Here is a 27,820-nt window from a genome sequence, read left to right as displayed (position 1 = left end):
GAGTTCTCCTCTTCCCTTATCAGTTGACTTCATGCTGCCACTGGGCAGTAACAAAGAGCCAAAAGTGCATGTGGCCCAAGGAGAGGCACAAACAATATAAAACCATGGCAAGAAATCAGGCAAATGCAAGCTGTTCTCTCCTGATAACCCTGGAGGTTGAAAACTATTAGACTTAATTAAATGAAAAATAAGACCAATAGTTTGCCTTTGTGAAAGGTTACAATGTTTGGAAAGTTCATAGCACTTGACTGGGATCAGCTCAAGGCTTGGCCAGCTCTACCAAGGTAGAGCAACACTTACTGCGTGTAATATTATATGTTCAAGCAGAAATGTCTGCCAAGTACAAACTGTTAGTTTTAAAATGGAGGTGTTTTGCATGACAAACAATTGTAGTTGGAAAAGGGGCTGTAGAGGAAATAATGACTTCTTATTTTCCTGGAGATCACTTTCTATGATCAAATTACCTATTGATCCAAGAGATTTAGCAATGAAGAACCATTTGAGGATTTCTCTCTCTTTGGCACTTCATTGTAGTCATTCTTAAGCCACTCACAGATTTACACAGAATCACGTTTTGTTTATTTGGCAGTGCTGCTAAGTTTTCCAGGTACCCACAAGTCCCTGAAAATGTTACTCAGTTTCTAGGGTCCTGTCCCACAACTAACTGTATTTGAATTGGCACAAAATATGCAAGCTCTGATATGTATCCACTGAGAAACATATTCAGTGACACTCTCCACTGATAAATCCCTACACATCCTCAGGTCTCTCTCTTACCTTGATCTCAAATTCCTTCCTAAGCAATGATCATATGAGATTTCTCACATTTATCATCTTCACACCGGCCCACTAGTTTTCTGGGACTCCCAGCCCTCCCACTCCTTCAAATTCCTCAGATCCTGTCTTTTTTTCTTCTATTATTATTGTCTGTATTTCTATATGCCATTGAGAGGTTATAAACCTTTACCGAAGTCTCTTCTTCCATTCCCAAAGAAGGGAAAACATCTTAAGTTGCTCACCATGGGAAGCCCAAAGCTGACCTTGGTATAAAGAAGGTGGAGAAAATGAGTCTGCAGCAGTTTGGCTGCCTCTTTTTCAAACCCATCAATACTCATAAATTGCTTCGTATCATACTCATCCCACAGACTTCATGGGATTTTTCCACGTTTACAGGACCAACTGAATGACCTCTGCCAGCCACAGTCAGAGCAAACTGCTCCTCCCCCGCTCACCACCCACCCACACCCACAGAACAGAAAAACTTCAGTACGCGTGCACTGTGGAAGAGGAGAGAACCACGCTGACCGAAACACTGCCTTCTCCCCGAGAGAACAGGCACACCTTGTTATTCAGTACAGCCTGCGCTTCCTCACTGTGTACACCTGCTATACATAACCACAAAGCTTCACACATTGATCTCTTGGCTTCTTTTTCATTGCCCACAACGTCTAATTTGGTGATTATTTTGCTTGCCAGCCAGAAGGGAACAGACCAATTAGTGAAAGCGTGGATTTTCAGATTTCAAAAATGTTCTTGGGTTTAAATAAGTATTAATCTCTAGATTTCTAAATTGAGCAGAATCTTTTTTCATTGGATAATTTGAAATTATTCCAGAAAAATGATGCATAACATCACCTTAAACCTATTAAATACAGTTCCTTTTTTCAGTCAGCTCTGTTTTACACCAGCAGAAGTCTAGTGAAGTGGTAACTCAAATCGCAGAGAATCATAGAATCATAGAATGGTTTGGGCTGGCAGGGACCTTAAAGATCATCTAGTTCCAACCCCTCCGCTGCAGGCAGGGACACCCTCCACTAGACCACGTTGCCCAAAGCCCCATCCAGCCTGGCCTTGAACACTTCCAGGGATGGGGCATCCACAACCTCTCTGGGCAACCTGTTCCAGCGCCTCACCACCCTCACAGTAAAGAATTTCTTCCTTACACCTAATCTGAATCGACCCTCCTTCAGCTTAAACCCATTACCCCTTGTCCTGTCACTACACTCCCTGATAAACACTCCTTCTCCAGCTTTCTCGTAAGCCCCTTCAGGTATTGGAATGCTGCTATAAGATCTCCCCATTTTTATCTGTGATTATTTGTTTGTATCACAGAGCTGTGTGGAATCAGAGTCATATAGAGAGGGTATGGCGTGGGGGGAACTGTACAAACACAAAGTAAAAAAATGCATAACCTAAGGAACTATAATCTAAGCAAATGGAGCAGTTCTGCTGCCAGCCTCAGTATTTTAAGGGTTTCAGGAGTCAAAGTATTTAAGCAATCCCTAATTTTAAGTCACAGTTACAAAAAATATTTACTGAAGTAGTGTGTTTCAGTGTTAATCTTATGAAATTCACAGACTTGGAGGTAAAATATATTTTTCACAGTTCTATGCTGTTTTCTCAGTTCTGTTTTGATCCTTCTGGTAGCCTGCCTGGATAGCAACTAGACAGCAGAAGCTGATAAATCAGAAATTGCAATCACTGCTTAAATGAGGAAAGCATTAACAGAAGTCTGAATTTCAGCAGGAAGAATGGTTTTCTTTTTCCTTTTGAATACAGCAGCAGTATGCATTCTTAGTGGTAAAACGCCAGCCATTTTACAAAAAGTCACATCAGAGGATCACAGAACGGTAGGTGTTGAAAGGGACCTCTGGAGATCGTCTAGTCCAACCCCCCCTGCTAGAGCAGGATCACCTAGAGCAGGTTGCACAGGATCACATCCAGGCAGGTTTTGAATATCTCCAAAGGAGGAGACTCCACAACCTCTCTGGGCAGCCTGTCCCAGTGCTTGGTCACCCTCAGAGTGAGGAAGTTTTTCCTCATATTGAGATGGAACTTCCTGTGTTCCAGTTTGTGCCCACTGCCCCTTGTCCTGTCACTGGGCACCACTGAGAAGAGTCTGGCCCCATCCTCTTGACATCCACCCTTTAGATATTTATGAGCATTGACAAGACCCCCTCTCAGCCTTCTCTTCTCCAGGCTAAACAGACCCATCTCTCTCAGCCTCATGCCACATATTGCAACATATAAAAATAGGTCTCTGTCAAATATGCTTAGGCCCAAAATTGGACAGATTAAAAATAAAACCCATCACTCCTGTGGTGGGAATTTCAAACACCCCTGGGGTACAATCTTTGCAGGAGGCATATAGAACAGATCTGTAAACTCAGTTCCCATTAGGATCTCTGCAGCATCAGTCAGCAAACCTCAACTATCCCCTCCAGGTAGGGTAAAGGAATTGGTAAATCTTGTACAGAAGTAAATTATGTGTTTCAGATAATATTTGTTTTATAAAAATGAAGGCAGAGTAGAGAGAGAGTTCTAACATAATCCATGATACTAAGAAGCAGGTTTTGTTTTCTCCCTCAGTTGCTTTCTGGAGATGAGCCTTCAGGGCCTCCATTCTTCTAAAAGAGCCATCTGAGGCTGGATTTCTACCCACATTATCCTGGGAAAGGGCCTCATTCTCAAAAGAGATTGACAAGTAATTGCTCTAGTGGAGGAGAACTGCAAATCCCTCACCCCAGTTTGTCCCCTCTCTTCCCTCAAAGCAACTCAGCCTCTGGAACTTACTGAAATCTGGTCAACCAATCTCAGAGCTGTGGTGCTGCCTGAGCCCAGGGGATGTCTGGCCTTTCACAGCAGAAAATACCCAAAAATATTTCAGTCACTGTGCAACCATGTTTTAAGAAGGCTGAAGATGAAAGGGAAACATCCTTCCTACAAAGAAGCAGCCTCCAACAGAGGGATTGAGTAAACAGCAGAAGATGATGAACTCTTGAAGCCACCAAGGTGGAACGTGACAAGGACTGTAAATCAGAGACCATGCATGGTCCATAAGGGAAGTTGAGGTTTCTTGATTCAGAAATATGCTCCTACACTTAAGGACCCAAACTGGTTTTTTGGGAACAGAAAACAGCGTCATCTTTTATTTTACAACATGCCTCGAGAGGGTACTGCTCCCAGGAGGTGGAGGTGGGTACCTCTTTCCCCTTTTAAAAAACCCGAGCCCATTGTCTTGGTGTAAATTCCCAGCATTGGGGGTCTTAGTGATCTTGATCCTCAAGTGGGCATCTCAAGTGTGATCTCCAATGAGGTGACAAAGCCCTAGGGGACCCACTTCTGTGCTTAGTTTTCCCCTAGACAGATCCATGCCCAATGCATTGACCTCTGGAGCACCAACACATCTCCATGTGCTTCTGTGTCTATTTTTGGAGTCCAGACCTGAATGTGGCCCTTTGTACCTCAGCTATCATTTTGCTGATGAGATAAGAATATTTTTATTCTGTGCCTTGTTTATTTAAATGTCAACCCTTTAAATCAGAAGCATTTCTCACTGTGTGCATAAATCTGATAGAGCATCAAGGGGGATGGGAGAATGGGAGCTCTAAGCACAGTAAAAATGGCAGTAAAACTATACATCCTGTGTACAAATGCATCCTTAATTGCTATTGTTAGAATACAATCTTCTAGGAACTTTTCATCTATTGCTATAGATTAGCTATAATATAAAAATCTCTTGACTGTTTAAATGATGTGGCTAGGAAGATTTCTCCCACTGAGAATGGAGACAATTTAGAATATGGAACAGAATGGGATAACATGAATATTCAGAAACTCATGGAGTCAACTTTCTGCACACACAGATTAAATCATAAAAAAAATGCCACTGCCTGCAGTATCAACGCCTAGTCATAACTACACTATTTATAATGGGATATTAAGCTTTAGTTATGTTACTGTCTTAGGCTACATAAACCACCAGGAAAGGAGAGAATAAATAAGGTTCTTGCAGATTACTTAGTTGTACCGAACAGAAGTCTGCACTACTCACAATTTTGCTTTGCAAGGAAATTCCGCGGTTGAGAGGTGATGGGATGGGTTGGGGGTGGAAACAGGAACCCAACTAGCACTAATCAGTATGGCCCCGGTTGGCCATTAATCAGTGTGGCAATCAGTGGGGTAAAGCCTCAGCCTTGGTAAACTCGCAGACCTCTACTGAAACAGGTAGGTGACACAGTGTGAACTGCTCTAACTCCACTGAAGTAAACTGCTTGTCACCACCTGGGGATTTGGTTCCTGTTGTTAGAACTAGGAAGGAAAAAATATAGGTCGTGTTCTTGTTCATAGGGGCTAAAACCTCCCAGAGTTTGCACTGCTAAGGGCTGTCTGCTTCCCTGGAGAGAGAGAAATGCACTTGAGCTTGAGCAGGTCAGATGGATATGTGACTTTACAGTGCTGATCCAGAAGCTGACTCTTTCCAAAGTCAAGGGCAGTTCTGGCAGTAACACCCACCTTGAGTGTCCCGTTTAATGGACAAGGAGCTGTGAAATAGCATGTCTTTTCTAAGTGTAGTAGTAATTCTTCCTATAGCCCATAGTGACCTACTGGAGAAAGGAAACAATACCATCATCTGCCAGCTGCTTAAAGACCTGACACTCACAAGCTCCATCCATATAGCACAGCCAAGGAAGGACAGTGGCCTGACAGTGGGCGTTGTGGTCACCGCAGGGTGGGATCTGTGCACTGCCTGAGGTAAGAATCTAATTATTTGGCCTACAGCCATGATGCCAGTTAGCAAAAACTCACTTGCTTCATTAAAGGAATTGCAAGCAATTAGTGGTTTGCTTTCCATTGCTATGAATAGACTCAGCATGGCTTTTATGGCTTTCAGAAACTGTAATTCTATCTTATTCATGTTTCTCACTGCAGAAATCAGAAATCTCATTACCCAATATACAGATGTGGGCTGTGTGTTACTCCAGCTAACGCAGTACATGCAAACTACAGCAAAAGCTAGGTCATCTAGTAGCAAGCCACCTATGCCTGTTGCAGGATGTTGGAAAGGTCTCTTCACCTCCCATTCCTTCACTGTCCTTTCAAACCCTTCTGTCGTCTGTCTTTGGGCTGTGAAAGAATTGAATCTTTCACTTTGTCCTTGCTTAGATGAGCTCATAAGGTTAGAGTTCCCCATGACCCCGTTTCGATGGAATGTGTTGCCTCTCTCCCACCACCCTGACCTTCCAACACCTGCTTACCAGAAAATAACTGAAGTCAAACTGAGACCAGAAGTAAAAACAGATCGTGGTTCTGCCCTCAGCATAACGCAGGTATTGTTGCTCATGGCAAATGCTTTTGTTTTACAAAGAGATTCAAAGGTTTTGTGACTCCTGAGCCTGGCTGGGCATCTTCTGCCTGGAATCCTTGGCCTCACCCCTCTCTCAGAACTGTTTAGGTGAACAAAGAGTAAGACATTCCCATCCAATAATTTTCCTGCATTAGTAACAAGATCACCAGAAATCCATTTTTTTCTTTTTAATACCTTCCACTTTCAAAGCTGAGGAGCCTTGCAGCAAATGAATGTATTTGGCTACAGGTCCTGCACAGGCATATAAACCTCAGATAAGCTAAAAATGTTTTTAAAAATGGAATTTTTTTCCCTCGGGCAATGTTGTTATGTCCACCTTCTCATCTCTAATTGGATGTCAGAGTTAGCTCATTGATAACTTGGCTCATATCCATTTAATTCTGTTTTGACTGCTGATAAAGTAATTGCACCATTTGACTTAGGGAAGGACAGGCTGAGGCAGTTGGAGTAATTTGATGGTAAAACACATTGTACATTAAGATGTATCATGTTGATTGTTACGAGGACATACTTACTGTGGTCCAACCGACCTGCTGACCTAGGTCTGTAAAATACAGTGTAATGATGGAGGAAACAGCAAGGCTTTGAATGTTAATGGAATCCTTCAAATAGGGCCCATCTGTAATGGCAAAAAGGGAAGAGGAGATGGTATGAACAGCACGCGTCTTCTCAGAGGCTCAGCATAACACGTAGGTTGCCCTGCTAATGGTCAAGGTGTAGGCCCAACTTGTATTCTGATTTATTTTGGTGACTTGGTACTTATTCTCCAGGTTAGCAACTTAAAGCGTTTCTATAAGAGTTATCCTCTTATTTTAACAAAAGTATTAGGCTGACATGACACGGGGTGGCAATGCATAGCAATTGTTACGATGCTATCTCTGTTAATCTAGACCATTAGAGACATGCCATGCAATCACACAGACAACTTCACAGAGCACTTTTTGTTCTGTCTTGCAAGACTAATGGAAAAGTCAATGTTATGCAGTGTCCTCTTCACGGATATCTTTTGCTGAAGCATTTACATTCTGAGACTATTTTACAATAGGTGGCACCATTACGATGAGCACAACCTCTTGGGCAAAGGCCCACAGTCCAAGATTTCTTTGTAAGCTCTCTAACCTAGGCAGACCAGGTGTACCTGAGCATTACATTACTTTTTACAGTATTCTGAGGCATCTGCTTCCAGTCGTGATGGACCTAGAGTGTACAGGCAGAGATATAAAATGGCAATATCTGGTTGTCTTTTTTTTTTCAGTAGAGGCAGTGAGCTGGATATTAGGAAACCTCAACATCCACTGGCATGGGGCATTGCCATGGCTGCAACACTTCTTTTCTCTTTTCCACTTTGTGTATTGTGTCTCCCTTTCGATATATGTTTGTTGACTGTTTAAGTCAGTGAGGGTGCTAAATTCCACTGGGTGCTGAGCCCTAATTTTCTAGGGCTTTGCAATGCTATGTGTCCACAGACCAAATGCTGTGGCAGCTTCATGTCCCGCTGCCGTGTCCATTAAGAACAGGCACAAAAATAGAGGCTGCCTCCTGCAGCTAGTTGCATCTTCTGATGAGGCTGTGAGCAAGTGTTAAAACAGATAATGCAGTGAGTGAGAGAAGTGAGTGAATGGTTTTAAAACTTGTCCTCGTTATTTGATCATATACTGTACTCTGAAATATTTTTATCTAGTGGTTATGAAAACCATTAGACTATTAATGAGAAAGCTAATAAGTTAATCATTGATATCAATTAATGCAAAAGTGTTAACAGTTCACCCAATAACACATATGGAGAGAGCAATACTGTTAGAAGGAGAACTTGCCAGAGGATTAGTAATACGTTAGGTGTCTATATTCAACCATATGAATACTTACTGCGTTCTAGTTGCAGGCCAACACGGGAAGGGTACCACTGGGGACCTGTTCAAATCACAAAGCATGGCTGTTAATTTCATGGTGAAGGATAGAAATTTCTCTTTCTGTTAGTGTTCTTTTTAGCTGATAGCTACAAATGTGAGATTTAAAAAAAAAAAAATTCCTCTCTCTCTCAGTCTCAGCCATACAAGGACAATACAAGAGAGCTAGGAGGTCCACACAATACACGCATTAGAGCAAAAATCCCTTCTCCCCACTTGAGCGTTGGAAGGGCCATTCTCAATGCTGAATGCTCCATCAGTACACAAAAAATGGGCATGCGTGTGCACCACTGGGAAGTATGAAGAGGGCCGTTTATTACTATATTTTCCAAAACTCTATACTAAATGTGTTAGTCTTGCCCCTCCCTCCAAAGTGATGCTTGTTCTACAGTCTGGTCCAAAGGGGTTTTTTTTCCCATTTAGGAATATAAATACCTGACTAGGGGTGTACAGCTAGCACTAGTTATTAATCATGGATTAATCAGGCAAATAGAGACACAAAAAGCAGAAGCACCTGGGTAGCTAATACTGGGTTACGTATGACTTCCACAATACCTGTCAACTTAAAGATGTTCCCTAGAAGCAGGTTTTTAAACGCTCTAGTTTAAAGATTGCTCCTAAATGCACAATAGCAGTTGGCAGTTGTTATCAGGTGCCCTTTGATGATTTTGGACAGAAACCCAAAATAGTTTGTCCAAACAGGTACAGGTCTCCAGCAGCATTTTTTTCTCTCAGTGGCAAGGCAAGTGGGTAAGTGCCACAGAAAGACTGCAGAAGGGATCATGGCTGCTCAAATTGTTAGCTTGTCCAGCTCATTGTAATGCCTGTATGCAGAAGGCTGTGCCCCTACAGCTGTGCTGGCTGAATGGACAATACAAGCACTCCTCCTTTGCATTGCAAAGACTCTTAACTTAACACACACACACACACTTTGGTTTGCTGTTGAAGGTTTTTAGGGCTCACCTGGCACATTTTGGGGCTGACCTGGAGCAGCCTGAGGAGCCCTGACACAGCCCATGGGGTTGACTGAGATTTGGGGGCAGCAAAGTCTGACAGAGGAAAATGAGGGAACAGCTGCACTATCACCACCCCTAGCCATTTCTACCGCATTTGTCTTTATTTCCTTTGACACGCCTTAGGACAGCTGATAGCCTGAAAGAGATTTGCTTTGTCTTTTCAGTTCAAAGTCTGGGTGAAATTGGTCAAATATCGCCATGGTTTTCTTCAGACCTATCTTACAATTGTTAGTATTCCTGTATTTAAGATACCAGCATTCCCATACCTTAAATAAATGGGAAAAAATTCTTCACGATGACTGTGATCAAAAGTGGGAACATTTGCCCGAGAAGCTGTGGGATCTACTTCCCTGGAGATAGTCAGGCCTCAGCTGGGGAAGACCCCGAGCAGTCTTACAGGACTTGAAAGCTGGCCCTGCTCTGAGCAGGATCCTGGACCAGATGAGCTCCAGAGGTTGCCTCTACCATAACTGTATTTTAGGGTGATTGCGAGAGCTTGTTCACCCCACCGGCTGCCAGCTGGAGGGGGAAGGGAAGCTGTACACAGTGTGCACTCCCCCCCTCTTATGCAGTGGCACCCAGCACGCTCTTATTTCAAAAACACTCGGTCTGAGTTTTGTAGGCAAGAACGGGTATTAGATGAACCTATGAACCAGGGTTAATAGCAGGAGGTGAGACATCCATCAAGTAAGTCGCAAACATTTTTTTCAAGGTACCACAACAAACCATGGCTATTAAAGATAACAAAAGGAAGACAGAGAAAGAGCAGCTGTCTGACTTGTCAAGGAAGATATGATTTGCTCCAGGACAGCAGATATCAATAGTTATTTGGGAGCCTGAAATGCAATGTACTTGTGTTAAATTGGAATCTTCCCTCCCAGCACCCCCCCCCCTCATATTACAGTATGTTTCAATAAAAGCCAATTTACCTGATCCTGTGGCAATGCGCTTTTAGGTATGGCTCATAATCTTCACAAGGGCAAATAGAGGTTGTGCGTCTAAGCACGTCATCCCACATTTCCAGTCCTTTAGCCTCAGTACACCATTATGTTCAAAAGTACTCAAAGATTTAGACAGATGGAAGAGTGCCTTTGCTGCTGCTTGTCTGCAGTGACCTTGTTATCACACCACTGTGTCTCTCTGGTTTCCAGACCATCCTTGGGGTGCTGTGTGTATTTTGCTGGAAGGACCTGGAATTAGCTGTTCAGATGTTCCTTCCCAGCTCTTACTATTGGTGGGGGGCCACTAGCTAATGTCAAGTGGAAATGCTATGCAGATGGAATGGGGGACAAAGTCCAAACACTCTATTTGTAAGTACGTTGGTTTTAGTCTGAACATGAAAGCTTCTCACTTTCAATCTTTACTGGCAGCAGACTTTAGCAGAGCTGTTCCCAAGTCTTAGCTGCCTGGGGTCCTGCAAAAACCAGCATTGCTTTCTGGTTGGAAGCGTGATCCCACTTTATTCCTTGGGAAGTCTCAGAGGTCTGGCTGGTTTGCTCTCCCAGCCTGATGAGACTCATTTCAGGGAGAGGAAACTCCATACATTCCTAGGCATCAGAGATTTGCCTAGTCACTGCTTGGTAGCAGTCAGCCAAGGGAACCCTGGCCCCACTTGTCACCATTTACCTGCCTTCTTCCTGTGACCGAGCATTTCCCACGAGGATCCTCCAGAGCTCTCACTGGGACAGCTCTGGATTTCTATTTGGCAATGCGAGAAGCCATTCCAATCCAGGCTGACTCTGGCAAATACATATTCATGTCATTCCTATAGGAGAAGGGGTCTCCTTTCTTTTAATAGTGAAAAGAAGCCAAATACAGTGACTAATTACTACCTGTATTAATATTGCTACTGCCTGTCAGAATAGGGCATTGATAGCTCTCTTGGATACCTAGAGCCAGTTCTACCTGGCAGATTAGCTTCACCCGCCATCAGCAGGAGTTCAGACGTCCATGTGGAGAGTGTGTGCTCCCAGACAGAGCAAACAAGCACTCACTAAAGACAGAGACACAGCTGCAGCTGTGTGCAGCGCTCAAAGGTCTCTCTGCGCTCCCACACCTGGCAAAGCTCCCCTTGCTTCCAATCTAAAGCTGGAGGGTTTCTCTTTTCCAGGGTTCTTTGGGTTTTTTTAAGTAGGGTTTACTTCCCAGTTTATTCTTATTAACACTTTCCATCTGTGCCTACTGCAGGGATTAATGGCAATCCAAGAGCATGGGTGACTGAAATTTATCTTGTAACTCCTGTTCCCTCTAAGATCAGATGTGTTTTTTTTTTACTTTCTGACATTATGATGGTGCATCAGAGCTCAGCCACATGGTACTCAGTAGGTCACAGTCTGTACATTGTGCTCAGCAGAGCTGTTCAGCTCCCTTATGCAGGCTTATGGGTTTGGCTATGCATTTCACACTTGGAACAAAGTTGTAAAAATAACATTTCAGCCCATTTATATCCCAGACCGGTTTTGACTTGAAAAAGCAGATATAGGCTGACTAGCAAATAAGAATGGCCATCACAGATCAAAACAAAGGTCTATTTAGCCAATATTGTATCCTCTAATATTTAGCCAATATTGTGGTTCATCCATCACATTTCTTAGGTTTCTAGCATTTGTGTAGAACGGTTTTGGCTCCCTTCTTTGCAGTGTGTTTGAAGAGCTATTGAAATGTCTTCCTGCTTTTCCATCTCCTATTTGATTATTTCCACCCTCCTGACTTATCCTTCTCTTGAAGGATGTTTGTCTGGACAGACTAGAGAGTTGGGCAGAGAGGAACCTGATGAAATTCAGCAAGGGCAAGTGGAGGGTCCTGCACCCTACACTCAAGCACCAGTGCAGGTTAGGAGTTGATGGGCTGGGAAGCAGCTCTGCAGAGAAGGACCTGGGAGTCCTGGTGGACCACAAGCTCTCCATGAGCCAGCAATGTGCCCTCGTGGCCAAGAAGGCCAGTGGTATCCTGGGGTGCATTAAGAGGAGTGTGGCCAGCAGGTCGAGGGAGGTTATCCTCCCCCTCTACTCTACCCTGGTGAGGCCACATCTGGAATACTGTGTCCAGTTCTGGGCTCCCCAGTTCAAGACAGGCAGGGAACTACTGGAGACAGTCCAGCAAAGGGCTACGAGGATAATTAGGGGACTGGAGCCTCTCTCGTATGAGGAAAGGCTGAGAGAGCTGGGTCTGTTTAGCCTGGAGAAGAGAAGGCTGAGAGGGGATCTCATCAACGCTTTTAAATATCTAAAGGGTGGATGTCAAGAGGATGGGGTCAGACTCTTCTCAGTGGTGCCCAGTGACAGGACAAGGGGCAGTGGGCACAAACTGGAACACAGGAAGTTCCATCTCAATATGAGGAAAAACTTCTTCACTCTGAGGGTGACCGAGCACTGGGACAGGCTGCCCAGAGAGGCTGTGGAGTCTCCTCCTTTGGAGATATTCAAAACCTGCCTGGATGTGATCCTGTGCAACCTGCTCTAGGTGATCCTGCTCTAGCAGGGGGGGTTGGACTAGATGATCTCTAGAGGTCCCCTCCAACCCCTGCTGTTCTGTGATTCTGTGACTGTCTCAGTCTTTAGTACGGTCACTCCCCAAATGCATGGACATAGGCACCTGAAAGCTTTGCCAATTCCTCAGCTGCAAGGTTATTCACAAACTCCTTGATTTTAAGTGTTATCAATGTCATTCTTCTTCGCTGAGCAACCTGATCTGGTGAAAGATGTCCCTGCCCATGGCAGAGGGGCTGGACTGGATGATATTTGAATGTCCTTTCCAACCCAAACTGTCCTACAGTTCTATGAATCATTTCTGTTATGATTCAGACAATGTTCCTTCTATGTGTACAGGCTTCCTTTAGTCTGGAAGGAACTCATCATTCATGATGAGTCTTAAGCCTTTGTTACCTTATTCCATGTTCTCTGTCAGGAATCTGTTCCAACTTTGTGGAAAAAATCCATACATTTATTTAAAAACAGTTAAAATATTTTAATGCTATTACCTTTAAAACATTGTAATTTTTCAACACAGGATGGTATTTCTTGGAAAAAATATTTAATTTTGGATGGGTTATTTGTTGTACCTGCCAGTATTTAAAACAAAAATTAAAATATAAGCAAACTGACAGGACATATACAGACTGACAGCTACCTCTAATTTGACCATACTCAACTATGACACCACCTATTAATACTGGATATAAAAAGCAGATGCCATTAAAAAACCATCTAAATGCTTGCTAAAATGACAGCCTCAGCGCCACGCCCAGCTGCCAATACCACTACGCAAAGATGCACAGAAAACCAAGTTCCACTGATCCCACTGCTCACAGTTTGTTTTTTCACTGCGTTTATACTAGAATTTCAGTAAATGAATCAGCTGAAAATCACGGGAACTGAGGACAGTTTTAAAAGCCCATATGCAGTTTTAAAAGCATCCGAACGTACTCTCTATCCACATGATTCAAATTGACCTTAATGTGTGCTCCACCACTTAAACATCACAAGAGATTTTGAAAATTTAACAACTAAGAAACCTAAGTACTAGGTGCTCTCCAATGGTTATGAAATTGAAGGGGTCAGTCTAATTTTCATTAAGTGTCATAAAGAACCTTCCATAAAAATTCTTTACTGTGCTGGCTGTTCTGTAGTAAATTACACAATCAGATGCCTGTTTGTCACAAAGTACTTATGGAGTTACATGAACCTGTATGAGAGCGAACGTGTAGCATGATGATGACCTCTGTTGCTGGGAAATTCAGCGTGCTCCTCAGAACGCAGCCCTGCAAAAGCTATTTAAGAAATGCAAAACAGAGCTGATGGACACAGTTTGGAGATAATTAGCAGATTGACTTTCCACGAACAGCTAATTTTATTATCAGTTAAATTGTTTGCTTCTCATTGTATTTCACCACCCATGCATCTCTAATAACAAATAGCCTTAATAATTACAAGCAATACCTGCTATGATATGAATAGGATGATACAAACAACAAAATTACTATAATCAATCATCAGCAGCCCGTTGTTTAAATTTGCAGAAATACAGGAAATTCTGGGGAGCATGCCGGCGCCAATATGCCTTATATGATCACAAAATGTTACACATTAGCTGAGAAATGTAACAGCATTTGCTCATGTGAACTGCGCAACCGAGTTTCTCTTGGCTGCAGCGGGTGTGTTTGGGCGTTCTCAGGAAAGCTTCTGAGAAAACAGGAATAGAGATATCACCGTGCTGACAGCTGCAGCCTGTGCTGGACTGAAGTTTGCATACCCTTGCTTCGCTGAGCTGACAGCAGGAAGGCAGGATGCTGAAATGACTTGAAGCTGTTGCTTTCTGCTTTTATTTGGAAGAAAAGGCTGTAGGATTTATTGTGCGAGCGGTGCACTTGAGTGATTCCTGAGCATGGTGACAGTATGCAAAGCACGCCTAAGAAACCACAGTAAACCTAAGCTGGGCCACAAGACCAAGAGAGAAAGTATCTGAAGCTATTACTTACTATGCTTGCCTTCACTGTAAAAAATGACAGCCGCCGAATACAGCAATCTGAACCACCAGCCCACGCGAGGAATTGCAGCTCTCAGCAGCAAGCCGGGGGCAAGCAAGGCCCCAGCATCTCTTCACGTGGCCCCACTCAAAAGGCCTTTTTTGGCCACAGACCTTGGCCCGCTAAATACCAGCACAATCACCTGGGTGTTTTTGGTTTTTTCAGGACTAGTGCAGAGACCAGCTCTAGCCAGGCGCCCTCCAGGTACTGCCCAGCTGTACTGGCCTGGCACTGGACTGAGCTCCCGAGCCCAGCCAGGCTCACAGCGGCCAGGCTACCGACTGTATGCTGCCGCTGCCTCTCCCCAAGTCTTTAGGGAACAGGGCTGGGCTTGGGAAGGCACTTGCTGGGTCCGGGATCGTTCAGCTAGGCTGTGTTTTTCTCGTAGAAGGACCTTTGATATGGTGTATCAGAACAAAGAGCGGGAGCAAGGTCTTGAACCAGATCCATGTTTTTATCAGAAGTCAGTGGAAAGAGTGATCCAGCGTGTCCTGGTCAGTAAAATCTCAGCAGGGTACTTAAATAGATGCTGTTTTTAATGGCTCCATACCCAGGGATAAATCCCTTTTCTTTGTCAGCTTTTTTTTCTGAGTATTTTGTCTGATTTGTTTAATTTGTAAGCTTGCCAGGGAAGATCTCTGGCCATGTGTTTTACAAGGCACCTTGACCTCTAGTTGCTATGGGGACACAAATAACCACTTTCTTAATGACATGTAGAATTTGAAAAAGGAGCCATTTGATCATAAGCATCTATTTCTTTCTTCTGCTTTTTGTAATACATGAATGCATCTAGCCACAGCCATACTGCTTGCACAGGGAGAGCGAGCAGTCGTCTGGCTGAAGTGATATCTCCAGACATTGGCTAAGACCAACAGTGCTAAGGACGGGGTCTGGCCAAGGGGCAGAACAACACGCACTTCCCACAGACTACTAAGCAAGTAAGCCCCGGCCTGACAAAGTGTCCAGCCACATGCTTCCCTTTTAGCTGTCCATTCGATTGTTCCCATTGGCCTTAAATGCTTAAAATCTGTGAGCATCCATTTTTCCTACATAAAGTCATGTAACTGTTACCCCGGTCACCTCTGCTGAAGCTCCACAGAGCCTGATCCAGAAGGTTTTTCAGAGTATGCCTAACATCCCTAGAGCATAGATTATTATATTGCATACAATGCCTGCAGCCATTCCCTTAAAAAGTGACAGAATTTTGCTTTTCTTGCCGAGGATCTGGCAAACAGGATAGTCCTGTCCATCCCTTGGTTCCTGCGAGCAGTTAATCTGCTGTGACTGCGCCCAGATGTGGAATTCCAGCCCATGGGACTCTGCACTGCACCTTGGGTCATAAATTCACCTAATTACATTGTCATTGCAAAAACTTACATAAATGCCTGAACTTGTTGAGGAACGGAACACTCCTTCCCCCCTCCCTGACCCAGCCTTTTTTTCCCCCCCAAAAAAAATCTCAGACTTTAGCTATAATCTGATTGGGCAATAATGGACAAATTTCTTAAGAGTCAGCATATTTTTCCTTAATGAAGATCAATTGTTATTAGTGCTAAACAGAATATTATTTGTCATTTAGAGGTCAATTTATGTCACTAGCAGATTAAGCTTTCAATTTTCTTTCTGAAACAGCTTGACACTGAAAGCAACTGTGAAAATTTAGACAAGCAAAAAACATCAGAAATTAAAAGCAAGCAAGCATACAACATTCAGATGCGTATTTTAATATTTTTGCTACATTATTTCTCCTTTCCACTTCCAAAAAAAAAAAAAAGAGAAAAGGAAAAAGAAAAGCCAGCCCTGTGCATTTCAATTTTCCATGTAGCCTGCTGCAGAAAGTATAATTAATTTTGATCTTTCTGTGTGGATTTGCATTTAAATTAATGTGCGTGGGCAAGGGAAGGGAAAGAGAATGAGGCTCACCTTTTATTTCATTAATAACAACCGTGGAGCAGAATACAGAGAAACAAGAAAACAGATAACTCTGCCAAGCCTGGAGCTTGAAGCGACGACGTTCCCATAAGGAGCTGCCCTTAATCAGAGCTAGGAGGTGAGGAGGTGCTGAACGCATCCCGCCGCAGCAGGGCACAGCAGCCGGGTGCGGGTGCCCAGCTGCAGCAGCGTGACGCACGGGCTCTGCCTGGCCCGGAGCAGGGCTGGCTCCCCTTGCGTGGGCTCCCCTCGCATGGGCTCCCCTCGCGTGGGCTCCCCGCTGCCTTTACCGCCTGTGTGACACGCAGTCACTGCACAGAGGCGAGCACTGTCCTGCGAGGTGGCGGGGGGCAGGTGGGCTGGTGAAGCAGGACTCTGTGTGAGGGGTTTGGGGAGTCTTTAGAGCAGGGACCTCCAGGGAGGGCTGCACCCTGTAATCCAGGCACTAAAATAGCATTGAGTTTTCTTCGTATTTGCAGACAGTTGTGTTCTAGCTCTGAAATGCCAACCCAATTAAAAGACGGATGAGTACTTTATGCCAGTTGAGGATCTGTATTCTGGCAGTTATCTTTGTCTGTGATTCTCCTGTCTCTGCAAGTTTGGAAAGGGTAACAAAGATAATTGCTGAGGTATCAGGAGGATGTGAGAACTCGAGCAGGATTCTCTTCCTAAATATAAACTCTATCGGCGAAACCTTCATTCAAAGGGCAACCCAAACATGGGAAAATGCACGTTTAGGAGCATACATTTGACAAACTAAATATGCGTTTCAGAGACTAAAAATATCCTTTCTTCTCTATCTGCTGGTCCGTATTCTAACATGGGATTTTTAAAAATGCAGCTTAACGTTTGGTGGTGTATGAAATCAGTCGCTATCTATCTGAATCCTTAACTGCTCAAATGCCTTTACTGGTGTGGCAGTAGCCAACCCAGCCAGGGGTTTCATAGGCAGCAAAGCAGAGCATTTAAACACAGGTATCTGTCCGTCCTTGTGGTCTCAGGAAACACAAGCAATAAGATACAAAGGCCTGTTTTAAAATGTCGTTTCTTTTAAAACCTTTGTTCGTGTTCAGCCTGTGCCAGGTTCTGAGAGAACAGAGTGCTGTGCCTCGCAGTGAAGATGGTATGCGATACGCTGTGTTTCAGAACACTGATAACAAAGGTCATTGCCTCCTCACTTCAGAAAGCTCCAGTTTGGATACTGCCGCAATCAGCACAACTGCTAAGCACATTCAGGTAGCAGCTCTCAGCAGAGCTGCACGAGGGGCAGAGAGCAGAGAACTGCCAAGGTCGCTGTTTCACCCTGCACTGCTTGCATGCTCTCTGAATGCGGTACGGTGCTGGCGCGCGTTACAGCAGGCTTGAGGCCCTGTTGATTTACATTCCAGTGTCAGAACGTACCCAGTGGTCCAACAATCACAGCTGATACAGCAAAGATATCTTAAAAGCTCATTTGTGCCTCCACCTCAGATGTACTGGTCAGAGGAGAGTCATACCCCAGGCTTTAGCAATGTTTCTTTAAAAGCATTCCTTAGTCGATTAGCTAATAAAATATGCTAATGAAGCATAATGCTCTTTCAATATTTGACTGTCCAGGGATAGCACTTTCTCCAGCCTCTAATCTAATCAGGATGCATTCCCGCGCTAACCCCTAATAGCCACGCATTTTTTGTATCTTAATGGGCACACCAATGCCATCAACAATTAACTGAACACATTTGAATTGACATGATTTCTTCCTTGGTGCAAATTAACTTCTCATAAATTCATTGGTAAATTCACCACACTGAAAATTAATCCCCACTAATAAGAGGGCTAAATTGTAGTTTCTCCCCGAGCGATGAGGAAAAAGCAGCACAGATCTGCCCTGCTTTGGCAGCAGATCAGACACTAGCATGCGAGCCAGAGACTCAGTCATGTTCCCATGTCCTTCCTGGGAGAAGTTTGTTTGGGCTGGTTTAATTCCCCTGTCCCACTGCCTTAATTAGGTTGAGCAGAGGCTTCAGTGCCTCAGAAGCAGCTTGGGAAGCTGCTCTTCCCATCTCAGCTCTATGACAGAAGACAAATAATTTTCCCTCTGCATACCGCAGTTGCCCTGCTGTGAAATGAGGCTGTAGTACCTTTCCAGTGAATAGAGATGTTGTGAGGACAGACAGCAAACATGGTTGATTCCGGGTCGCCTCCTGTGCACGCTGTGAGTGATGCTCTAGCCCACTTGGAGAGCACAGGACCCACCATCCCACAGTCTCTCAGCAGGAAACGAGCCCAGGCAGGCTGTCTGCACATCAACCACGAGGCAGACATGTAGAAAGAAGCGTAGCATGTTTAAAACTGATCAGAAAACTGCTTTTCCACAGTTAGACAGACACAGCCCAGGAGGGACTTGATTATGGTGATATTGCTCGGTACGTTCATTCTGATACTTGAGGGATGATGTTTCATCCCAATCTATACAGCAAACACTCAACGGCTTTTGAACACCTCTACTGGTTTTCCTCTGTAAATGCTAAAGCCACAACACATCTGGACTGTTTGTGAACTCTGAGCTTGTTCTCTAATGGCAGAATATAAAAAAAATATTGCCTTCCCGTTAGTATGTATTTAAACCAGAGCAGCACATGTTATTCAAAGCAAATCACTGGCATAACCTCTGTTCGGTCTGTTATTTGGTAACAACTTTTTGAGCTGGCCGCCTTCTTTGCAGGCAGAATTAGATGAAAGTTTTAAAAAATATTTTTGATACTGTTGAAACACTGCTTTTGTTTCAGAATTCAGAGTTGTTTATGGAGAAAGTGAGACTGTATATTTCAAACCCAGAAAAACAACTAGTCTTGTGTTTGGTGACTGGCTTCCTCATTCTTTTTCAGGCTCTGATTTTCCATGTAAATCTTTTTACTTTTTCTACCTCCAGATTTTCTTTCTATCCACATTTATGGAATAATTTTCACTATAAACTCTTTTCTTTGAAGTTTTGATAACTTCTGGTTGGCAGGCTAAGAAGTTATGTTTGCCTGCCTTAAGGAGAAAATCCAGTCTCCTTAACTGATGCTAGGCATGACTTAGCTTTCTCAGCTGGAAATCTTGATTGGAAAACATGGTACCTCCTATATTCATTTTGATGTGAAATCAAAAGTATGAGCCATACAACCCAAAAAACAAGTCAAAATGTAAGTGTGCATTGAAAACAGGCTAGTTGTCTAGATTGCAGCCTTAAACGAATGTCTAATGTATGTAATCACAACAGCAACAACAAAAGAGGTGAAGGAAAAGCTAAGACTTTCCAAGGTGTATGCTAAATAATTAAAAAGTTTATCTAAAAATAAAATGGTGCAAAGTACACACAGAAGCACCCACCTTTGCCCTAGGCTCAAATGCCTGTATCTTTATGTGGTAAATCTTGTTCTGACCATACAGGAAATGTGGCTACACAGATCAGGGCATTCAGCCAGTACTGAATCCAGCGTGTTTGGACTCACACAGCTATTCGGTTTGAAATGGAATGTTTAGGAGAGATCTTCAAAACCTCGAGAATAGTACCATTTTTTTTAGGGATCAGAAAGGTGCTGCCACACAGTCATTTCTGTGTAAATTAAGACAGTCCTTGGCGATGGTCAAACTAAATGGTGTTGTCAGCTTTCTACATGGGAATACAGCAACCCAAATGCTCTTACCTACTGGATACTGGGGTTATCTCCAGGAAAAACTGGCTTGCTCTCCTTAAAGATGAGCATATTCCAGGGAAGTCCCCATCCACTCCTAGCTAGATGCTAAGATTTCCACACTTCCAGAGGCCCCTCTATTTGTGTATGTTTTCTTGTTTTCAAATGTTCAGAAAAGATGAAAATAATTTGAAAGGGAAGATAGTAGGTGAAACACCACAAAGACTCAGAGACTGGCTTCTCTTTCTAGTGTCTTTTGAGGGATCCAGAGATGCCTGTGCCTCTGTTTCCCCAGATATGAGATGAGGTGTCTGGGTCCTTAATTGAAAACTTTGAGACTAATTGGTGGGGATAGGAATTAGTCTCAATCTAATGTCGGTTGGTGGAGCATGGTTGAGGGACTGGAAACAGCTGAATGCAAGACTGGAACACAGAGGTAGATGCACAAAGGCACCTAGCATCCGATGAGAGCCAGACAGTGGGCAAGGCCAGCCCACATTTTACATCAGCACAGCTTGTGCATGAGCTGCAGATCCAGTATAACTCGCACATCAGTTATTTCAATGGTGAATGATTTCCAACAGCAAATATATTCAATATCATTGCAATTTGGGGACAATTTAGAAAGAGGCAGAACTCCCCTTTACTACATTATTTTTGTTGTGAATCATTTGTTCAGCTTCTTGTCTTTGATGCATTGCTTTCATTAACTTGAAAGAGTGGCAAATACCAAGTTTTGTTTGAAAGATTTCTTATTTTGTTTGGTTTTAGGGTTTCTTTCTGCCCATGCCTGAACAGGAAAATAAATAAATAAACAGGCTACAAATATGAGAGAGAGAGAGTGAGAGAGAATGTACATGTAAACAAGTGCAAAAGAAGTCACTGTCACAGGGTGTCGTTTTTCACATTCAGGTCTGAACAGCCTCCTTTGCTCTTGTCCTGCTTGCCTGACCCTACACCCAGGATTGCAGCTACTTTTTAAATCACATCTCCTCTTGGCCCTCTAGAAGCTGGGAGCTGCAGAAGAACATCCAGGGAAGCCATGAGGCAGAGAAGACCTGTGGGAAGTCTGAACTTACCAGCTGAAGCTGCTGCCTCTTCTCTAACCTGTCTAGCAGAGATGACACCATGGACCTTGTCATTTGTTTTCTCATGCTCTCCCAGAGCTTTCCAAGAAGGAGGTAGGTTCCTCTCATTCTAGCATGGGAATCTTCTTCTTCTGTTATCCAATGCCTATTGGCTCTGTTTCACCAGAAGTCCCTGGGACACTTCATGCAGACCCATTCCATGCAGGTCCTCATAAGAGAAACTGTTGGATCTTTCTGTAAAGCCATCTGCCCAACTCTGGTGTCCAGAAGCACAGGGACTGCTATGGAAAACCTGATGTAGATGCAGAGCACATTTAAAAGCCTGAAGTGATCTTGACCTTTCCGTAATCAACAGACATCTGCCTTATTAATGGACATTAGATTCTTTTCACAATCATGAAGACCCATTGTGACTTTTAGTATCTTGAATTCCTTGAATGAACATTAAGCCCACATGAATCTGGTGGTGAACACAAGGTTAACGCTGGAATCTGTTCTTCAGACAAAAATGTAACACCCGAGTTTAAACTGATGTAGGAGCTGTTTAAAAACCAAAACTACTTTGGCATCTTCTATTAACAGATCAGGCTTTCAATCTTCACTTTACCTGAGACTAGATTATTCTCTAGGGCCTGGATTATTTCTATAAGGCCTTGCACTGTCCTTTTCTCAGTTGAGCCACAGGCACTAATATGAGACACATTGTAACTAATATTAGGCAATTCTGATAAATTTTGTTGTTTCTCATCTAGATCTGTCAATTAAATCTACTGCAAAGGCAAGAAAAGCAAAGGATCTAGCTATGAAATTTCCTTTTCTTAATGAGGCATTTAAATAGCATCTCACATTTGTTCTCAGATTGTTTACATAGGATGTCATTTGTGATGCATTGTTAGAGCCCTGTAAATCTCAGCTGGGAACAATATCCCAGAGAGCAAAGAGGGCAAGTTCTGCTTCAAGCTACATCTCAATAGATTCGCTGCCTTTTCTTTTATTACGTTACTCATCTGAAATGATATCTGTAATCCTGCTAATGAAATGCAATAACATCAGATGCAGCAGCTGCCAAAAAAAAAAAAAAGGAGAAATAATGTGAATTTCCATTAAAATTTTTGAGTTGATCTTCACTTTTTCTATTGCTGGTTTAAATATCGATGGGTTTTTTCTGAAGGTCATCTTATTTCTATGAGTGTTTAATGGATAGCCTGGCTTTTGTGTTTTTGACACTTTACTCCCTCCGGTTCAATAGGTCATTACACATATATTTAAGTCATTCTTTGTCCCAAATGTTTCTTACAGGATCACAGCCAAAACAGACAAAAGATCCCAAGGTGGATGAAAGGCAGGTTAATTATTCTTTTTTTATAGATAGGAAAATGAAGCTTGAAAGGGAGAAAGTGTCTAGCACACAGTGCGCCCCACTCAATAGCGTGACTCCCACTGGTTTTGAATCAAGTCTTAAAGACCTCACTCTTAAACATCACATTCATTTCACTGTGAATCAGGAGAGTTCAAAAATCCCAGTTGGCCCTCTGGCTTCTATTGTTATCTGTAGAAGACAAAAAATGTTTTAAAAATCTGACCCTAAAAGTCTTGCTTAAGGTCGTATGTTACTAAGTGCACTCCTTCTAAACCAGCTGGGTGAGCCAAACCTCAACCATAGTTTCCTAATTCAGTACATAATGAAAATATTGTCTGTAACCACATGTACATTTCAGAAAGCAAAACTCCTGGGATATCTGATCAGATGCATTTCAGACTGATTTAATATTTCTTTCTCCGTAATTTATAATGAGATTCGAATGCTCAGCGAAAGTGAACTGCAGGTGCCTAGACTGGTGCTTGCACTGATTAAGTCCAATAGTTGGGAGGAAGAAGTCAAACATCAGCACCCCAGCTAGAGATGTCCAAATGCAAGTTCTGGGCTTTAGCCGTGTCAACAAGAGACATGAGTCAGCGCTGAAATGGGAGCATTATGACCACAGCTCAGGATGCAATACAGTGCCTGTGAAGCACATGGCACCTTCTAGGGGGGCTACCTGATGGCTACACCACTGTGATGGCATGCATTGTCTGTCCCTTTTGAAAACTGGCCAGAATTGGTTTTCTGCAATTCCAACGCAGAATGTGGGGGGAAAAAGAGATTTTGGGGTCTAAGTACAAGGTAAATTTTTAGGCATGAGGCTAACTCAGTTTGGCTTCATCTTTCTTTTAACTGTGTAGGTCAATAACACCATTCTCATTTCCTGATTGTCTGTTACAAAAGAAGTGAAAGTATTTCCAGGTTTCACAGGTGTGCTTCAATTATTTTGACAGCTAAGCCACAAATTCAAATTACGCAAATCTGTATCGGCAGACAGGCTCTTGTATTTTGTATACAGAGATTTGCACAGATATACCACAAGTAAGCTGAGAGGAGGTCATCCTCCTTGTACTTCTTCCTGCGCAGATCAGAAATGAAGTCTACTGGACAGGCTGTCCTCGTGGCTGAAGCAGCATGCCAAGGCGAGAATTTTGATCTCTGTTCTGACATGCATGCGCTGCAGAGGCAGGAAGCAATTTACACATGGATTAGATCTCTGATTGTGAGCTGGGGAGGAAGATGGTAGTGACTGGTTTGAGTTTTGTGGCAGGAGCTGTTGCTTTGTTCTTAGCCTTGCAAAACAAAAAGTAAAGAGTTTAGGTATACACAAGCCTCACTCTGGCAGTAACAAGAAATTCAAGGAGTTTCTAGTAGTTTAGGAGTTTAGAGAAATAAAAAGAGCTTAGGATTGTGTCATTTGTAGGATACTGAAATACATCATAAACTAGTCTTCTCTTGCTATCTGCTGTGTGATTAAGACAAAAGAAAAATAAATTATAAATATAAGATGAAATAAATATCATGTTTCCTCCTAATCTAGTCATTTTTATTTACAAAGTCAACACAGATGAATGAGCAATTTACCCAGATGAAATCACTGTACTTCTTAGTGCCCATTTGCAATAACTGCCCGTCCCTAGTGATTCGCCTTCATTGTTAATTTCCAATTGAGTTGTTATGAATGCAGACAGGGGAAAATTTATTGGAAACAATAGTTAGATGTGATTGCCAACCCAATGCACTCTGCAAATCTGCACTGGGGACGTAATGCTGGGCCTATGAGCTCTGCAGGCAGGCAGCCTGCACAGCGGGATATTGCCTGTCGCTTTGAAATCTCATTCATATATGGATTTGAGCTGTTACTCTGGGCTAGCGTGAACTACTTAGGATAAAACCAGGGAGAAAGGAGTTTGAGATTTGTTAAAAGCCATAGACTTTGTAGCTGCCTTTCTGTCCAGGAAGTATATCCAGCTCAAGACGACTCATGGCAGGATCAGATTGTGGCCCTCTTTCCAAAATTTTGGCTTTTTCAAAGCCTGATCTCCTAATACAGGGCAGAAGAAAGATCCCTCTGGAAGGTTCTATGCCCTAGATATAACTTATTTGGGTCTCTTCAGTTTGTGAGACACATGAAGGGCTCCTGGTAGATTGACAGGCCAAGACTATGAAGTCAGCTTGGGAGAGCCATAAATAGCATAATTCAGCTTCTCTGAGTCCCCAGCAGGTGTGTTCATCGGGCACATGAGTCTCTCCAGGCATCACAATTGACAGATTTCATTAACTTTCTTCAACCTGAGAATCCAGCTGTAATAGAGAGTGTGGAGAAATCAGAAGAACTGCAGGTTCTCAGCAAGACAGTGTCATCAGACAGTCCTGATTATACAGAGCCGGTAGGCAAGGCACTGGCTTAGCAGTCACCGTTCCCCCTGGTACTGCTGTTAATGACTAATCCCCACAGCATCCTTTCTCACCTCTCTGAGCCTTGCAGTTTAACATCACAGCCAGCCTCTAGAAGGGAATTACATGATGCAGCACAAACAGTCATCGTTTCCAGCAACAGCTCTGCATCCAGCTCTTGTGTTTTAGCACAGGCCTGGCAGAATATAGAGTTATTCCTTAAGCCCTTGCTCTTGGAAGCATGCTACTAGCTCTCAGATGTCATTAAAAACAGGAAAGTTGCGGATTCAGAGCGTGAAAACCCTTAGCAGACTTTTTGGAAGGGAGAAAAGAAAGAGGACCTCCTCTGCTAAAGGATTAATTTTAGTACCTCATGTGCCTTAAAGCTCCTCTCACAAGGCTTGCTTGTGATTTCTAAGCAATGAGAGATTCGTCTCCTTGCTCCTCACCAGGCCAGCTTGGCGTCCGCTGTTCCGTGTTGTACAGATCTGCTTCAGGTTTTTGGGCGAACAAGAACCTGTTGGTTTTAAAATGCTGCTCTCCTTCCAGCTGCTCAGCACGGGCTGAGCTGAGCACTGCCAACACGCAACTGGGGGGAGAAGTGAGCTGGAGGTGGTGACAGGTCATTTTGAAGAGGGAAGGAGGGAGAATATGCACAGCCCTCCTGCACAGCTGGGAAAGAACTGTGTGATACGGTACTTCTGCTTTTGTTTGTCCTCTGGGATGGTAAGGTATCTCCTTGCGATAAAGATCTCATTCAAGGCATGTGGAAGTTGGTGGGATTGTTTTATAGACTCGGTGAAATGGCATGTTGGAAGGGCTGGCACGGGAGCCTCTGATCTTGCTTTTGTGCAGGGAGTCAGATGGGGTAGCTCAGACTAGGTGGTCTGGAGGGTGATGACATCTAAGGGGCTGCCTGTTCTCCTTTGGCTCCTGGGGAGCACACAGGATGACAGCAGTATGAATGCATCCTAACACACTGCCCTACAGCCTGTATGGAGGAGGCTACAAGAGAGGTTGGTCCCCACCATGAAGAAAGAATTGCACTGTCTTTTTCCTTGTCCTCTCTCTGGAGGAAAGCAACAGAAGATATCTCAGCGGTTTTCCAGGGAATATAGCTCTTAGGATCGCTATAGAAATGCCTGTTTGAAGCAGTTGTAAAATGGTATAGCATACTTCTAAAGTTTCATAGTGACCAGAAATTATGCTGTTTATTCTTGAGTGCCATCTACTGACAATTTCTTTCTTAATGATTTACTTTCATTGACATTGCTTATTTTAAATGCCCTATGTAACATCTGTTAGCTTAGATGGAGGGGCCTGAAAGTTTGAAGCTGAAGGATTAGGAGTTAGCGTTTTATTGTGACAGCTGGCAGTTTGTAATGTTGCTTATTCCTTGAGCACTACATTCCCCACTGCAGACCAGGATACTCTGCACAAGATGTTTTCAACTCTCTCTTCAACTTCCCTTTTTCCTTCCACCCATCATCAGGCTTCCTCCCATCTGCCCTTCCTTCCCTGCCTGCTCCTTCTGCCTAGAGGGCAATTTCTGGCTTCTCTAAGCTCACTCTTCTGACTTCAAAGAGTAGCTGTAGTTGTGCTCCCTCCTTATGCAGGAGGTTGCATCCATCAGTTTGTTACACTATTGCCAAGATCTTATTTCCCCCTTTCCTTTCTGTTCTTCCTCTTCTTTCAAGAGCTTTTTCAGCAACTTTTGTGCAGTAACCTTGAAAATATTTAACGATCACTGACTCCACTATATTACCTGTTCTAGAGATATTTTATTTTAGTTATATGATACTTGAATTAGCATTATTATTACAGTTTTTCATTTTCTACCTGTAAGATTTCCTCCCCTACAAGCCCAATACATTTTGCAAAGATAAAAATAAATTAAAGGTGAAGAGTTATTGCCAAGGACAAGAGCTTGTGAAGTTTAGCCTACAAGATATGTTTCTCCATTGAAAACATAATCTTTATAGATAAAGAAAATGCCAGATACCTAACTCATTAGAAGCAACTGAGAAAATGGGACAAGAGGCTTCCTTATACACTTAGGTTTTGGCTTGTTTTCACCTCTGCCAGCTAACCAAAGAGCAAAATAGTAGTAAAGTCACCTAGTGCACAGCACCAATTTGATTGAGACTTCTTTGACCCTACCTTAGATAGGACAGTGTGATGGCCTGTAACACCCAGGCACTCAGCTGCCACTCAGTTTCAGGCAGAAAACCTCAGGCAGTAGAAGTGTAGACATTTGTATGATGCCACTATAGAAGATGTATTTTTGTCCGCAACATACTTGTATTGCGGAACTCCTTTCCAGAGGATTTTGCTGAGGTCAAAAGTGTAAGTAGGTTTGAAAAGGATCAGACAGATTCACGGTGGGCACGTGTGACGTTTGCTATTAAGCATGACAGCCCGGATCTAACATCTGCTGCAGAAAGCCACTGTAGAGCTGATGGCTGGAAGGCTGCAACAGGGAAACTGCTGTTCCGTGCTGGCCCTGGCTGGCGCTGCCAGTCCCTGCCAGGGGCAGTGGCTACAGCGACCAGGGGCGGTCTTCAGTCTGGAGAAAGCCTTTGAATTTCCATGGAAGTGGTAGTTTGTCTCAAATGGTTATTCTCCACTAAGAGCTCATGGATCCCCAAATCTCCAGTGCTAAAACTGGGATTGCCCCCCTGAACTCAGTGACTCAGAAAGCACAGGGTTAGGCTTTGCTGGGGTTGTTTCAGTAGAGACAGTTTTGCTGAAGTGAGGACTGAGGAGTATTTTGGTATCTGCTCCTG

The 27,820-nt window shown here is 43.4% G+C and overlaps 1 protein-coding gene across 2 annotated transcripts in view; it reads right to left on the bottom strand.

The window, feature by feature from the left end:
• Window positions 1–27,820, bottom strand: part of TECRL (trans-2,3-enoyl-CoA reductase like) — a 70,679-nt gene that overhangs the window by 22,083 nt on the left and 20,776 nt on the right. For both annotated transcript variants that reach the window (XM_054825707.1, XM_054825705.1), the window contains 2 exons: window positions 8,015–8,059; window positions 6,664–6,767 (listed from right to left, as the gene is read on the bottom strand). In XM_054825707.1, coding sequence (XP_054681682.1) covers window positions 6,664–6,767; window positions 8,015–8,059 — 149 coding nt within the window. The remainder of the gene's footprint in view (window positions 1–6,663; window positions 6,768–8,014; window positions 8,060–27,820) is intronic.

Source organism: Grus americana, chromosome 4 (genome assembly GCF_028858705.1).
Source record: "Grus americana isolate bGruAme1 chromosome 4, bGruAme1.mat, whole genome shotgun sequence".
In the NCBI taxonomy this organism is placed as follows: domain Eukaryota; kingdom Metazoa; phylum Chordata; class Aves; order Gruiformes; family Gruidae; genus Grus; species Grus americana.
This window is presented reverse-complemented; position numbering and strand designations above follow the sequence as displayed.